At 34.7% G+C, this 17,429-nt stretch overlaps 2 protein-coding genes across 5 annotated transcripts in view; both read right to left on the bottom strand.

Moving 5' to 3' along the window:
- Nucleotides 1-16: 16 nt before the first annotated feature.
- ema (endosomal maturation defective) lies at nucleotides 17-14,083 on the bottom strand. Its single transcript, XM_053751328.1, has 16 exons — nucleotides 13,613-14,083; nucleotides 12,860-12,999; nucleotides 12,415-12,563; nucleotides 11,627-11,769; nucleotides 10,678-10,764; nucleotides 9,260-10,317; nucleotides 8,741-8,947; nucleotides 8,187-8,373; nucleotides 7,650-7,776; nucleotides 6,285-6,423; nucleotides 5,694-5,854; nucleotides 4,843-5,001; nucleotides 4,476-4,614; nucleotides 3,762-3,870; nucleotides 3,012-3,144; nucleotides 17-2,887 (listed from the first exon to the last, which is right to left on the bottom strand). The coding sequence occupies exons 1-16, from the start codon at nucleotides 13,813-13,815 to the stop codon at nucleotides 2,771-2,773; spliced, it is 3,258 nt and encodes a 1,085-aa protein (XP_053607303.1). The 5' UTR covers nucleotides 13,816-14,083; the 3' UTR covers nucleotides 17-2,770.
- An 834-nt stretch (nucleotides 14,084-14,917) lies between these two features.
- The window catches only part of LOC128673695 (uncharacterized protein), an 85,849-nt gene continuing 83,337 nt past the window's right edge, over nucleotides 14,918-17,429 (bottom strand). For all 4 annotated transcript variants that reach the window (XM_053751721.1, XM_053751720.1, XM_053751722.1 and 1 more), the window contains one exon: nucleotides 14,918-17,416. In XM_053751721.1, the coding sequence (XP_053607696.1) occupies nucleotides 16,540-17,412 (873 nt within the window). In that variant the 5' untranslated portion in view covers nucleotides 17,413-17,416 and the 3' untranslated portion in view covers nucleotides 14,918-16,539. The remainder of the gene's footprint in view (nucleotides 17,417-17,429) is intronic.

The following is a 17,429-nucleotide window of genomic DNA, read 5'->3' as shown; positions in this document are numbered from 1 at the left end:
AAAAAAGAAACACAGATTATAGTCATAACAGGTAATATATTCCATTTCACAACTACAATAATATGTCTCTGAACAAAAATAATTACATTATTTATTGCAAACGTTGGTAAATAAGATTAAGATCACAAATTAAAAGTGTGGCTCTCTTATTTAGAATGAAACTTATGTTTAATTAGGTTTTGGTAAGAAAACAGAATAATTATAGTTAAGTAGGTCACAAAGTGATAAAAATTTCGAAAATCCTGGACACTGAACAGGAGAAACCTGTTTGAATGTATTTACGAGTATGTATCAGATTTGTTATTTAGTCATATTAAAGAGCACAAATTATAGCAAAAAAAGGCCTTATACGTTATCTATAACCACCATTGTGCTTTTATTACACATTTAAAATTAATAAACATTGGGATATCTTATAGACAAGTCACTTTCAAAAAAATACACACTTCCAAGTCAATACAGCTCTTATTTTAAGTATTTACGTCTATCACGGAGTACGATAAATAAACTATAATTAAATTAATCGTAAAAAAAAACGTTATCACATTCAAGTATAAATTACTTTTGTAAAAAAAAGGAACCAAGGAAATATTTTCATTGCATACATTTAAAAAAATGTCAATATAATCTAATAATTATAATAAAAATCCTCTCTCAATTAAAAACACGCAAAATATTTATAATTATTTCAGACAAATGATTTTAGTATAAATAATAGGCAGGTTTAGGCATTTAAAGTCACCAACAATAACGATATTCATATCCTATCCTATCTATTATCGATACATAAAATTATCAATCAGAATCAGAAAGTCTGTCACGCTTTCCAGGCTTAATCGCTGGGCCAATATTGATGAAATATGTAGATATATTTGAAACACCCGTACTCAAACATAAAGTACCGTGTAGAAAGTTAAAGGTAAAAGTAAAAAGTTAATCCTGATCGCATGACATCAAACATATATTCCGATAGACAAGCCTTTTAATAAAATATTATTGGAATATCAATGATGCCGTGTCGAGTAGAAACCAAACCATAAAATAACAATGGAAAATCCGTGAGAAAAAAAAAAACTCCTTACTAGACTACCTACTGCTATCACATACATAAATACATGGACGTTGCAAGAGATCCATACGAAGGTTTTATAAAAATATGCTATATTATTATTATACTCGTAATTTTGCTAGAACTATCTACTTTTTTTTTTATTACGTCAAATTACACTACACGAAATGACGGATTTCAAAGGAAATATTGTGGTGGTATTAAGTGGTATTTAAAATCCAACAGATAAACTATTTGCAACAACCACAGAAAACGATCGAAAATATAGTGTGTAAACTGTAATAAGTGGGGAAAACTAGCCATATAAATGTATATAATATATGAGTCTATATATAGATGGGCAATTGAGAACCATTTTGTACCATTTATACATTTCATTAGATATTTAATGGCACGACTAACGGGAGTAATACTTTATATATTTGGTTAGTTTTATATCTAGTGATTAAGATATTGATTGATTATGCTAGTCAATTAAGATATTGTGTGAGTGATTTGTAAGGAAAAAATAATGCGCGCTACGAAAGATGAGACGCAGCAGACGATTTATATGCACAATACAGAGTTGAAATTTTCCACGTCACTTCAGTTTCCACGACAATGCATAATGAACATGGTGAACCCAAGATCGGCTCTCAACGTGGGAACTCCTCAACGCTTTACTGCACGGACATGATTTTCACTGAATGTAACAAGTTCCTCAGACGATTTTGTTGTCAAAGATGACATTTTAGTAAAAAAAAAACGTATGCAAGCCATAGATACGTCATTTCTCATCTTTCGTCACGCGTATGGTATTTAAAATCACAGTATTTATTTTATGTCTATTTGAAAAATACACAAGAAGTGAAATTGTCATTTTAGTATTGCTTTTTATGCTGTGACCCATTCGTAAAACGATGAAAGAGAGATAAATCGCATGTGTCGTTCTGAAAATTTGACATTCTAAGTCGCCTTTAGTGAAAATGATTTAGAGAAATTTCTATCCAGTTGTTATTTTGTGAATCTGCCTTTATCATAAGGTTACTTGATCCGGCGACCAATACTGGAAATTGATTGGCTGATGAAACGTCAAAAGATGAATTAGAGTCTAAATGAGCTATGTTCACGACTGTATAGTCTGTCATAAAGTGAAGAAAAAATTTGACGAACTACATATTTTTGCCATTGGAATAACATAGAACAGTTTAGACTGGTTGATAAACACCCAGTGTTCCCAGCCAACAGGACATAGCGTCCTCATTTGATGTCTTCACTTTTTGACAGACTTATGACGTATTTATCTTAAAATAATGAATATAATATAATAATTCAACTAATCAAGCCGCTTTCAATCAAGTTCAGTTCATTCATCATATACATTTTTTTAAGATCAATGAAGTAGTTTTTTCGTTTTTCTAATGTTTGTTCAATTCTTATATATTTGATTATCTATGAAAATCTAATTTCAAACTTCGAAACTAGAAAAATAAATATATACTTCATCAGAAAACCAAATAGCACGTAAAAATTGTTTATATTTTCTTGTTATGTGTTCCTTTTAGAGGATATCGAACTTCACATACCAATAGACAAAAACACGTATTAACATTGCACGTATTTCTTTCCACCTGGGTTCATTAAAATTTCAACCATATGGCATTTGAAATATGAGTCACTGTCTCGCACTTACAGCTGGTCCGGTGAACGTTTCAGCTAATATCATATGGTTTCGACCAATCCCTTGCGTTTCGGTCGCGGCTTGTCAGTTGAAATGAATGATGTCTCCTCTGAAGAGATCTGAGGTTTTATTGACTGGGCTGATGTGCTGGGTTGACTCTGTTAAAGAACAAACTAAGTTAATAGAAATTTAAATTCAGAATCAGGCAATTTTCAAAACAATTACAATTTGTCAGAGATATACTAGAGAGAGAAAGAGAGAGAGATAGGGATGGATTCTTACCACTTGGTCAGGCTGGGGTTCGCTGACAGCAATTTTGGAATTCCTCCTGATATTTTCCAGAGGTATGTCTTCAGAGCGCGACCGCGGGGAGCCATCTCGAGATCCATGTGTACTGCTTGTCCGTGACACACTACTGTGTAACAGAAATAACAAATTTTACAAACATTTTAAAACACCATATCCGCAGTGGTAAAGTGTTTGCCTCTGAACCGAAAGGTCTCGGGTTCGATCCCCGGTCGGAAAATGATGGAAAATTATCTCTTTCTGATTGGCCCGGGTCTTGGGTGTATATCTATATATGTATTTGTTATAAAACATAGTATCGTTGAGTTAGTATCCCATAACACAAGTCACACAAGTAATATATTTATTTATTTTTACATTAGTTTTTCATCATCAGCGTTTTTCCAATCTATTTTTCTCACGATACTTATTACGTAAACAATGTTACTTTGTATGTTTATGATTTTACAGCTATACAAATAAAAATAGACTTTTTAGTATTTACTAAAAAGTAGCCGTAATGCAGTGGATAATGTTTTATTTTATAATGCATTTGTATGAATCAATATTTAATTTATTTTCAACACTGTGTGATGTCTCGCAAAAAACATGTTTCTCAGTTCTCTAGCCCATCTTCCGATTTTTTTATATCATCCAGTCCCAAACAAATACAGCCCGCTATACAAATAACTATTACACAATTTAACACCCACTAAACTAGCAAAGTGCTTCGATGACAAGGCTTACCTTTCTCTGCTAGTAGTTCGCTCTCTATAAACGACGATGCCGTCTTTCAGCATATGAGCGCTAGGGCGACGTAGCCTTCGTGTCGTATCCGTGTCGTCTCCGTCGCCTCCTATTAAAAAGTATAAATATTGAATATCACCATTGAAACTTATAGAAAAAAGAGCTGTCTTAAAAAGGCAATCAGAGCGTGAGCGTGAAGACAATGATCAATAGATCATTCTCAGTAGAACCATTGTCCAGATTTGAAATTTGAATCCAGTGAGATATTTTTTCACAGTAGATGCAATTTTCACCAGAATGGATTTAGCGAGTAGTATTTAGGTCCCTAGATTCAGTTTGGACCTAGTAAGTCTAGTTGGAACTCGCAATGTTTTGCTATTAAACCTTCATCGATTAATTACTTAACGATTTATGGTTCCATTAAATAAAATCTAAAAAGTGCCATCACGTGTTTTTATGGAAATCATTGGACAGTATATTTATATAGATATATTATTATTTTATTTTTATAATTATTTCATAATAATAATATTTCTATTTATAGTAGGGCCCTTGATACGAAACGATTCCTTACCAGTAGGTCTGCGGAAGACTATGAAGAGCCTGGTTAAAAGTAGCCGGTGTTTTGGCTGCTGCGCCGGCGCCGGTTCATAATACTACTAGTAGATTATCTACGCCATCTTGATTACAAACACTATCACTGAGATATAATACCAGTAGATCTGCGGATGGCTGTGAAGGGCCTGGTGAAGAGCGGCCGGTGTCGCGGCTGCAGCGCCGGCGCCGAGATCCCGGACACTTCGAGCAGACGCCCGATCTGCGCCATTTTCTTTTGACGGGATTTCGTTCGCCCCTGAAATAAAGGCGGAAAAATAATAAACAATATTTCTACTTGTACAGTCAGCAGCACATCAAGTTACCCTGCATGAACCTCTATGGCGCGGTAGAGTTTGCAATGCATCCGGGTAGGTTGATATGCTGTTGACTGTACTAATAATAATCACTTGTGATCACACAAAATAAACGTTTCCACTTCTTCTCTTCGTAAAGTTTGACATCACGCCTAAAACTAGATATCAACCTTAGTAAGCCGTTGTTTCGCCGCCATGCTTCGTATGTGGTCATCAAATTTGAACTTGGCCCTCAACAGAATAGTTCTCGGCAACGCGCCGCCGGCCCCCACGCGGGGCTTATGGATTGTGAGGTGGAGGCAACGAGGGTCGTCTTTATCGCCTTGTATCTGTAAAAGTACATTATGATACAGGTGGGCAAATGTTGGTTCTTATACACGAAGCGGAATTTAATTCAATAATCTATACAAGATTATTATATAGAGGTAAGCGTTTGTGAGTTTGTATGTTTGAGACGGGTAATCTCCGAAACTACCGAACCGATTTCAAAAATTATTTTACCATTATAAAGGTACATTATCCAAGATTGCTATAGGCTATATTTTATCTCAAAATTCCCACGGGAGCGAAGCCCCGGGCAACATCTAGTGAATGAATAAAAGTATGTAGTTGCCAGTGCTGTTGTGTGTGTGTGTGTTTTTTAACGTATTTGAAGTGTCGACGTCCGTGTGTGAGCTGTGACATAAATGGTAAAAAAAACGCAAATGCTGTTTTGTAAAATTTTATTTACCACTTCCAGTACCAGCACTTGTACAGTAGAATATAATTATTTTGCAATATTTGTCGCTATTTACTTATATTACTTCACCTATACAATAAAACGTAACATGCGATGTACGTTTGACGCCAGCGAATTCGCTGCACGAGGCGCTGGTATTATGTAAGGTTATAAAATTTTGACGTATGTGTTGTGCGCACGGCTTGCACACAAATACTGGCGTTTAGCCAGATATTAAAGTTTTTAAAGCGAGACTTTCATGTGTAATATTAAATTGTATTTGAATAGTTCACAAAAACTAACCTCCAAATCTTGCAGGCTGCCGACCAACTTGGCGACGCCCCAGCCCAGCTTCTGCTTATCGGGCTCCACCAGTATAATCTGGATGTTGTCGACCGCCAGAAAGCGGTGCTGCCACGTGCCGTCCTTCTGTATTATGTCGCATGATATCAGATCTGAGTCGTCTGCAAGGGAAGGTTACTGTAATACTAACTAATCTACCGAATACTTAAAACCTACATTACTTTCAATTTAATCTTACTGAAATTTACTTAATCGTAAGATAATTTATCTATAATTACTTCATCTTACTTAAAATTACATAATCGTAACTTTAGTATAAGATTTAAATAACTAAATATACACTTAAGAATGTAAAAATGACGTTAATGATGGTAAATGAGGGTATCTTACGCATTTTCCGTCGCCAAAACTAAATAATAAGATCTAAATATAATTTTTAACAATAAACTTAATAATGATATCTACTGAACTCAAATCTACAAATCAGTTTGTTTTTTATACCAAATTCTAAAACGAACGTACCTAAATAATAAATTCAGCTACGCAAACACGACAGCTAAAGTAACAATGACAACATCACGTGGTACTTACTCAAGTCTAAAATATCCCCCACTTGCACAAAAGGTGCGGGGTTGGTCAATGGCAACTGTGTTTCTGGTTTTCCCGTTAGTTTCAGATACAGATCCCGAATTAAAAAGAAAGTTCTTATCGCACGCCTCGCTCGCTCCGTCTGAAATAAATATATTAATATATCCATATTGGATATCTATACTATTATTATAAACAGGTAAGCGATTGTGAATTTGTGACTTTGTAAGTTTGAGGCGGGTAGTCTCCGAAGCTACCGAACCGATTTACAAAATTCTTTCACCATTAGAAAGGTATTTTATCCAAGATTGCTATAGGCTATATCATTATCTTGACATGACCTATCGGAGATAGAACCCGGGACCTTCAGTGTAGCATAGGTTGGCATGAAGACCATTAGGGGTCAACCTTTATTAAATTACATTTTAACAATCTTGTAGTGTTATGTTACAAATATATTTTTTATTAATAGTCTTAATCCCGATTTTATTTCGAGCACATTGAATTTAATACAGGTTTACCTATATAGCAACTAAACAATTATTTTCTTTCTTGTTTGCAATTTACTGTTTGCAATGGGAAACTAATTCCAATGTTAGTATATATTTGGCAGACTATATCAAATTAATATATTATATATTAATATATTTTAAAATAATTTTTGTACCTTGTAGCTACTTGAAATGAAATTTGAAATGAAATTTTATTAACTATAATATAAATTTGCTACATTGCTGATACAATTGGTCCCACACTAGGCAACACGCCCGTCCTACGGTGATAGACCATAATTATAACGTTAACAGTAGCCGACCATAGGTTTACAATAGATGTTACATACAATAATATAAGTTAAAAATACTATTTATTCAAAAACAAAGAATGTAAAATAAAAGTTTTAATATTACATGTGGAAATGCTTCACTGGACCTGATAATAAATTAGACTGGAATCTGTAGGAATTTTTCAGTATATTTAAGAGCGATCTAATAACTTGCTTACTTTTTCCCCCGAGACTCGAGCTTCTAATATCCGTTTGACGCGTTATATATATATATATATATATATATATAGGTCGAAATAAACGGGCTAAACCGTTGGGCAAACTTAGTATTCACACACGGCAAATTAACCATGAATACTAGTTTCCTAAGCATTTCTTGGTAGTTGGATAGTTTCAGAACGGATTTGTGTTTATTCAGAGCTAAGTCTGTATGATTTTTAGATTGTGGAGAAGAATAAAGAAATTTGAATTGAATTGAATTTTTAGTTATATTTTGTTAACTAGCTCTATGGATGCGAATCAGTAATAAAATAATTTTATTTTATTTATTTATCAGGCTGGAGAACAATTCTATTGACGCTCACTTCTCCACTGGGCAGTCGTTTAGCAAATGCGATGCCGGACATCGGCGTGCGGGTGGGCGGCAACAGTATGGCCGCGTCCATACACAGCCATTCAACGTTTAAGGGACGCTTGCTCATCTCACAATATCTGCAACAAGTCATTATTTATATCCACTTCTTCATAGTCGTATTTCCTCATGGCTGTGGGTCGTGGTCATTGCGTGATATGAAACACACACAACAACATTCTTGGCACTATTAATTGAGTGGTTTGCCATTGTCTCCCCCATTTCACACACAAGTTAATAATAAACAAGTGTGCAGGTTTCCTTACGATGTTTCCCTTCACCGGAAGCAAGTGGTGGTCGATGAAGACTACTATGAGTCAGATTGCTATACAAACTCACGTGGCACAAGTAGGATTCGAAATTGTGATACCTATCAGATATTTAGTACTTTTTCGTTTAAAAAATTATAAAACAGTGTTTACAATCAGCAAAGAGTTATTTATTATTGCGAAAAAAGACATCGAACAAGCAAATAAGAAATCATACTCACTCATCTTCAAACATGTCCAGGAATATGTCGTCGCATTTATAGAAGTTTCTAGCTAAAGCGGCCGCGCGTCCTCTTAGCGCGTCCGCCGCCGCTATATGACGGCCGCCGGCGACGCCCGCCGCTCCCTGCATCGCTATCCGAACCAGTGTCACGCTTAGTTCTAACGTTACTAGCCGGACTCTTGATGCTGGAATATAATGAATGTCACGAATGTACTACACTCCATGCTCACTAGCGCCACCACATCACACACACAATTACATTTTTATACAGGTCAGTATGTTGTCACAATTTACGACAAGGCAATTTTCACGGTCACCGTTATCTTTTTAGTTAATTGTAGCAACTGTGTCCAATAGAAAACTATAATACATTCTAATGAAAACAAATTACTAGCGTAGCATAATCTCCTATAAAATGTTATTGCTTTCGCTATTAATTAAAAGTAAACGATAAAAAATGGAGATGGTGGCGCCAGTGTGTCACCATCACATCCAGTCTTAAAGCTTAAGGGGCGGTAAAGTGAAGTTTTGTATAAATTAATACAAACGAACCTGGTCTACAACTCAAGTTGGCAATCGTCATCAACTTAGCAATGAGCAACGCATTAAAACTATGCATGTATCGCCTGTCCGACTGGGGCGTCGATTGTTGATCATCGTCGCTAGAGGGCGCCTCCGTCTGCGCGCTAGTACTACTCGATGCTGTTGGGATTTCTGACTCCGGACATAATAGGGTGTCCAATAACTCCGTGTTCACACCTGGGACAAAATAAAACTATATTACGAAAAACATGAAATACTTTGTAGTTTTTCTTATTTCTTTTTGCTACGGTAACAACACAACGAATTTAGTTTTGATACCTGTATGAATTGGGTGAAATGCCTACCGTATTAATGGCATTCAGTTAGATTTTAAGTTACACTAAAAATTATATCTTACCCACTAACAGCCAAGGAAAGCAAAGAAATAGAAAACAGTTATTAGTTAAGACACAGAACGAAATCTAATTGCAAAACATCACAATATACTAGTGTTATTTACTTTTATTAATTAAAATAAAAAAAACTTACCTTTATTGTTAATCAATGCAAATAATAAACACAGAGCGAACAATGCTTTGTAATCGTTTTCGCTACAGTCCAAAGAATCTAAAATCGTTTTCAAAAACGGCCTCTTCTCGATTTCTTTATTCTCTTTTTCTATAATACTTTCCAAAGATATAACTCTTTCTATAATCGTTGCTCCGCAAAGTAACTTTTGTTTCTCTTCGTCCGTTATATTATTTAACTCTGACATTTTACTCGAACTGGAGTCGATACCAGAATCGGGCAATGGAGAATCTGGCATATTTTCCTTGGGCGACATAATCCCGCTTCTGACTGAGTGGATTTGAGTCACCAAATCTTCAGTCGAATCGTTTACAACACTAGATGACTCGCTTATATGAGATGTGGACGGCAAGGAAGTCGATACCAACTCAGGATCGAGATCACAACTCGAATGATCTGTATCTTTGTCTTCATACCCAAACGCTTTGGCGCCGCTAAATTCTGGAGTCGTATAATCCCTTTCATGCCCTGAAGTACTCTCTAAAGCTTTCTCTAAACTCAACTGCGGCTTAGAAAACTCTAACTTTACATTCGATTTGGCATTACTTATGTACATTTCTAGAATTTTGGTAGCGCCCTCGGCGAATACTGATAGATCTGACTGTAATATTATCCACGCTAATGAATGAACTATAGGACCATGTGTGATTATTAAGAACACTTGTGATAGTAGAAATAATGATACAACACAAGACACTGACGGCTTTTCCTCGTCTGATTCCATTCGTCTTGGAAAATTAAATCTACCGGGTGATACATCAGTGTTTTTTCCTTTCAGTATAGCTTCTAGATTGCGCGTTATGACCTCTATGCTTTGTATATGTTCTCTGTTATACGGGGATCTTAGAGATTCTGATGTCAAAGAATAAATGTACAGTGGCACGAGAAGTTTGTGGAGTAAATGCTCGGTGAGAACGTCGTTTAGGTCAGGAATGTTGAGACATAATATGTCGTTTATGTAGTGCAAATGGTCTAGGTGCTCGGCTACTAAGTCGTCAAGCTTCTGTTGAGACTGGTGACTGGAAAAAAATAATTAATTAGCCGGAATAGAGCTAAATACCTTGGATTTAATTCTGAAAAAACACAAAAATAAATCACATCTCTAAATTATACTAATTTTTTTATTATAGTCAGGAAGGATCATCACATGATGACACAATTTTGGAGTCAAAAATCATTCTCAGTTTCGTCTACCTCTGTGCTTAATTTCATCAAAATCAGCCCCGTGGTTTAGTTTATTCTTTACAAAAAAAAGTATGGAAGTATGGATTATTAATTGGCCCAGTACGAACAAGCCTCCTAATAACACAAAAGAGTACGAATATAATCGGTATTACAGAATCGCTCCTATTACAGCACAATTTATAAACAATACTTACTCTGCGTCATTCCGTACACAAGCATCAAGCTCTAGAATATGTTTCCCAATGAACCAGACCAGATTGCTGAAGTATGGAGCCGCAGTTCTGAAAATAACAATGCATTAGTCATACCATTATTAACATCTGCTTGATTCAACTTCAAGGCACGCGAAACATTATTTGAATCACTATAATAATAAAAAAATATGGCAGTTTGTCTCAAGACTGAGCTGATTTTGTAGAAATTTATATATGTTCGGCTTCTTATAGCCGTATCCCGAATTCTTAGTGTGGAATGTAAGACACACAATTTCTTGTGCAATATTATAGAGTGGTTTGCGAATACCTTCTCCATTTCACACACTAGCCGATAAATCATTCCCTAGAGTGCCGTTTTACTCGCGATTTTATCCTTCACTGGAAGAAAGTAGTGGTCTATGAAAATTACTATACTTACATGAGTCTCATAATGTTAACTCATGTGGCACGAAAAGGATTCGAACCTGGGACCTTACGGTCCAAAGTCGGGCATTTTAAACACTGAACTACACCACTTCAATCTCCATATGCACGGCCAGATTATTATATATTTTATTTTATTAGAAAGTAGTCTAAATATGTATGTGCAAACTTAATTTAAAAAAAAAAAGGTTTGTAGGTGCGGAACTCCCAGACATTTTATTAGGTCTTTATCTAAATAATATTAAATTTTTACAACATGTAAGTAATACTTTTAAAATATTGCTTTCATTTGTAATGATCCCAGGTTTGCTCGGGAAAACCATAATAAATTTTACACCTTAACCTTCTTCAGGAATCACATTATGTATTGGTAAAACCGTCCAAAAATTCGTTCGTAGTTGTTTACAGACAAACATACGCGACAGCGACAGAGGGACGTTCTTTTGATAATAATGTAAGGGTTAGATAAAATTAATAAAAATCCCTTAATAGACAAAATATTTACCTGTCCCTTATAAACCTCAACATGCTGGCATCCTGGACCCTGTACACGTTTAGTGTAAGAGTCCTGACTGCGATCCGGACCATAGATTCAGAGTGGTTAAAGAATTTGATTGCTTCTGTGTATAACGGGAAGTCTTTTGTGTGCTGTTGAAAATTGAATTGTTTGTCATTTAGAACCTCATAGACTAGCTAGGTTGAAAACATTTCCTTTACATTTGCTTTTAGTCTACTACTTCCCCATTTGGTCTATTTATTTATATCAACATGTCATGTATATTTCAACATGTCCTGATAGAAATATATGTCATATACATATATTTCTATCAGGACATGTTGACATATACATGATTTTTCTCTTTATTAAGTGATAAGTGCATATAATAAATATTTTTAAAACTTATCATGAACGCATAAGATTAAATTTCGAGTGGCATAAAATTTTGCTTTAAAAAAGTGTGCATATACTGGGCTCCTACACTCTCGGGTAAAACCATAGTAAAAAAGTAGCTTATGTTACTCCTAAAGGTTTCGACTGTCTCTGTGCCAAATTTCATCCAAATCCGTCCAGTAGTTTTTCAGTTTAAGCATTACAAACAAAAAACAACAAAAATGAATCTTAGTAGTATAAACTAATCATCATCTTTAAAATTAGTGTTGACAATGAATTCCGTGTTTGAAACATTCAAATAATGCTATATTTTGTTAAGACCAGTCTTGTTGCTTTAGAAACCTGCTACCATATACTACACATTAGTAGGTGTCTTTGTGACAAGTAATAACTTGACAAACCTCATTGTAAAAGAAGTGGATTGTATGGTTGTTCAATTTCAGGCTTAATGTCTTCAGAAATGATATGTAGTAAGCCATCACTTCTTCATCAGAGAAGTCAAATTTATGGACTATTATTGAATTCACATGGTTGTTACTGAGCAAATAATCTGAAAATAATTTACACCTTCAATATGCACAGGTTAGATAGCCTAGAACCATACACATTGGCATAGTTTACACTAACTAATGTTTTTCTCTATTGATTTCTTTTTAATTTATTTTGGTTTTTAAATTATATGGTAATTCTGATGTTTAATCACATTGTTTATCTATTATATAAGATGTTGTGTACCATTGCAGGACAAAGACCTTCTTCATTTTCTTTTCTTTTCACAGATAATTTATATTTATAATGAAAATGTTCATGGGAGTAAGTTCTATGTATATAAAGATCAGGACTTACATAGAGATGTTTCATTTCTAATATTTTCAAATAAAATGTTTAGTGTTTGCAGTAGTTGCACACACACAAATGACGAGCCTCCACATTTTTGCCGCATGATCTTCAGGAAGTAAGAGAGCATGTTTTTTTCTAGGAAGAAACTGAAAAAAGAAAACATACTTACTCCAAAAAACTTATAAAAGGATCTGCACTTAAGGCATTTGTAATTATTATATTCTGAGAACAGCTAATTAATGTTCAAAAATATTGTTTGATTTTCTTATTATTTTTTAAATTTTTAAATAAGAATATTTCAAAATAATTTTCAATCAAAATAAAAAGATTTAAATTACCTACCAAAATTTTACTCTTAATTCCCACTTGATTCCAGAATTTTTTCATCTCATGATTATTTTCAAAAATAAGTTAAAAAGTGTGTGTGACATGTATAACAAATCCATGCAAGTAATATTTGACAACATCTAGTACAATCACAAGAAAAGTTTGATACATCAATTTCACTGCCTTTCCTGACTATCTTAAGCATCCATGACTTCCTGGAAACTGGACAACCAGTCTTGAGAGCATATAAAATGCTCTACCAGATCACAGTACCTACATAAAATCATTTGGAAATCCTCATATTAGAATTCAAATAACTTATTGCGTGGCAAAGTATCAGGATATCAACCACTTATATCTTTATCAAGGACACATTATCATAATCATATTCCAATTACCTAAAAACCTATAAAAATGCATATTGATACTTACTCGAAAACTGAACTGTCGTTCTGGTCACCCCATATCAGAATCTCAGCTATACATCGCAAAGACTCCACCAATGTTCCTCTGTTACTTTCAGAAACGGTGGTGTTTTTACACAGAATATTATGTAAATACTTCAATCTCTCAAGGGAATGAGGGTTTTTTGGACGGCCCCATCCAGCTCCAAACCAACTTCGGCTCCGAAACATGATGTTTATTAATTTCTATGACGACTAATCAATAAAAACGAGGCATTTTAGAATTTTTCTTGTATTCACGACTTCGTCACACTCAATTAACACTTTGTAATAAAATACAAGGAACGGTTGAAACGATTTTCTCCATTATCAAAGGAACAATCGTGTGTTTATATTTTTGAAATATATTTTTAATGTGTTATTACTTTTTTTATTGTTATTTTACTAGATTTGATTTTAGTTTTGCTCGATACCAATCACCAACACCTGCGATTTTGACTTATAATTTGGCATTTGGCTTTCAACCTGTCACTAATCACTGACAATGACGTTGCTCTTGACATTTAGAAAAAAATACGGCGGTTTGATCATGGAATTAATAGTTACTTCCTACTAATTCCATGGGTTTGATTAACCTGAGAACCGCGCGCGGGGCCCCTTCTTAATATTTGTAGTTGTTGCAGTCATGAAGCTATAAAATTAGGACTGAAGCTAGATTCCAAGATTTTTTTTATGTAAGGTATTGTAATGCTATATTTTTCATCGGTAGACCGATCTCTCTTTCTTATGAATTGTAATGTAACCAACCTTGTACTCACTATATAGTATATAGGTGTATAGGTACCTACATTTTTCATTCCGGAAAAAATGTCATTTTCTCGGAATAGTCTGTCCTATTCCGTACTCATAACTATGTATGAGATAATCAAGTAGATTGGTTGACGTGAACTTACTTTCGCATTGAATAATATCAGTTATAAAGTTACTAGAATACTTAGGTTACTGGGGTATTATGTAATCTATGCTTAGGTATTCTGTACAAAATTCCAACTAACCCGATCGATTAAATGCCATAATGAGCAAATTACAGGATTCTTCTAATTACGGTATCCTACTTAGGAATCTGCGATGTACCTATATATGTATGTTTTAGAGGTTCTTTGAAGTAATAGCACATTGGATGTCGCTATAACTGAGTTAGATGCAACTACCTATAGAAGTATTTTAATGTTATGAACCAGGTATAGAGTACCTTTATACTCATGCAAATTATTTATGAACCGGGAAAGAGAAAACAACCAATTTAAAAAAGTTACTTTATTAGTCGTTTTTGTATAGGTAGGTACTTATAAAAGTTAAAAATGTCTACTTACAAGATACAATAAAGAGACGAAAAAATACAGACAATTGATGATTTATCATAGGATGTAAACTGTAATTTTCTTACCTAAGTGCTTAGCTTGACTTAGCTACATAGTTTGCGTATATAAATATAAAGGAAAATATTTTACTATTTAATTAAAATTTCGTCCATTAATCACATGAGGCTTGAAACGGGGGAAGGGGTTTCAGCAAAAACGAAATATCACAGGGGATGTAGTCAGATATGAAATTGTTTGTGACTTTGTGAGTTTGTATGTTTGATTGAGGTGGTTAATTTTATCTCGAAATTCCCACGACAGCGAAGTCCATCTTGAACATCTTGTCATATATAAGAATTCACGTAATAATTTAGTCTTAAATCTTATCACCACCACGTACCTATCACTAAAGATGGGGGTGTTAAAAATGTTAAAAAAAAACATCACGTGATTAGTGGACGGTCCCTAAATAGGTATTGCAGTGTAAGATAGTTGCCATCTCACAAAATATCATATCCATGAAGGTAAGTACTTATAGTAAGTAAGAAAATATTTTTTTCTAAATTACATCGATCTCATAATCAATAAGTAAGATTGCTGTTATCTACTGGAAGTATTGCAGAGTCTGTGCTGTGACTAGGCAATCACAAAAGTGCCAGCCAGAAGTTGTTTCATTAGAGTAGATGTTATTAAGTCACTATATTGCACAAAGATTGCGAATAAAAAGAAAACTGCTCTGCTTAATAATGTTTGTTTGATAGTAAGTAGTTTGTTTAATTATTAATGGACAATTAATAACTAGGATATCAATTAATAAGTTATTTACATAAATACTTCCACATTGAAGTGGGAGGATTATGTGCTACCTAATTAAAATGTTCCTAACATTACATATTTTTTATTTATTATTGTCTGGACGGAAACATCGTTATATTTATACACATCATTTTGTACCTAGGTAATAAAGCTTAAATTAAGTTACAATAAATTAATAATTAGAATAAATATTAATAATTTATTACATTATACTGGAGGCGTTATTGACTGAAGATAATTATAAAATTCCTAAGTAATGAAAATAATCACTGCGCCTACTTATTTCTAAAATTCCAAGAATAATCTTAAATCTATCTAAGGCATTCGAGTGATTAACAGCAAAGAGTAAAAAAGTAAAATATTAACTACTTCATCACATTTTTTTTTCAAAGGAAGATATCTTGCATCTTCTACGAATCATACGATTAACATACAATATTTTAAGGAAAACATTAATTCGTTTTAAACTAAAAGGCGTATCATATAGGTATAAGGCTATGTTACAAAGATTTATAGCGGTAAGGAATTATTTCAGTACTTACTATCAAAAATAAATTCGATCGTCTATATCGTATCAAAGATCGGCGGTGCTAAACACAACATCGTTTATTCCTTACGCTTTTTACAATATTGCTATAACCCCAAACAATACAATAATTATGAGCGAGCATTGGGCAAGAATCAATTGGTCCCTTGACAGCATTTCTTCTAAAATCCTTAGAGTCAAAAGCTCGATACGAGCCATTTATTCGATTTCTATTTAAAAGCGCACTAAGTTTTAGGGGTAGAAATTTTGAAGAGCATCGGAATATATCGAGTTGTACGTGTCTCTCAAGACGTAAACACTATCGTTAGGTTTCCCGTTGAAAACATACGTGCCTTTGAGGTTGGTCACTTTCGAATTAGAGGGCGCTGGTTTCGGTTTCGGCTTCGAATATGAAGGAGCATTGTAGTTTGGTCGAGGTGGAGACGGCATCATGGGTTGAGGACCTCCGTAACCGAAATCAACTGGAGGCATCTGGGGAACTTGTTGGTAACCAGCTCCGCCATTCCATTGGTACACGCCCGTAGGTTTCCCATTTGAAACGAAATCCAATGGCAAGTTGATGAACGGGTCAGCGGCTGGAGGCAGCATAGGTGGCATTGGTGGGCCGATGCTCGGAGGCTGCGAAACGTACCCTAGGCCTGGCACGAACATATAAGGGGTGGGTGGTAATCTGATATAGAAAATTGGCGAATTATCGTACTGCAAAGAATTTATATTGTCGTTGGCGAAACTGCCGCCATTTTTCTTTTTAGTTTGTTGTCTACGCCTGGACGGGAGTGTGCGTGAGAGGTCTTCTTCATCAAAGTTATCGTCATTCACTGCAAAAGTTACGTCATCGTCGTCATCTTCGGCGTAATCTAACCCTGAGGAGAGGAAAGAAGGGAAGTATCCGAATAGATTGAGAGCTTTGTTTTTTCTGTTTGACGGTGCTGGTGGTAATGTAGTGATTTCTTCTTTGAAGTCGTCTTCAAGTTTGCTCTGGCGTTTGGTCGTTTCTTCGGCGAAGGCGGCTGCGCGGGATCTTCTGGAGTTCGGAGCGCTGTGGACGTGGCAGATCATTACCAGCAGAGCCAAGGCGAGGAAAATAGTGCTTGAGTACTCCATGTTCCTGAAAAGAGGGA

This window comes from Plodia interpunctella, chromosome 11 (assembly GCF_027563975.2).
Source record: "Plodia interpunctella isolate USDA-ARS_2022_Savannah chromosome 11, ilPloInte3.2, whole genome shotgun sequence".
NCBI classification, from domain to species: Eukaryota; Metazoa; Arthropoda; class Insecta; order Lepidoptera; family Pyralidae; genus Plodia; species Plodia interpunctella.
Note: the sequence above shows the minus strand (reverse complement) of the source record. Positions and strands in the feature narration are given on the sequence as shown.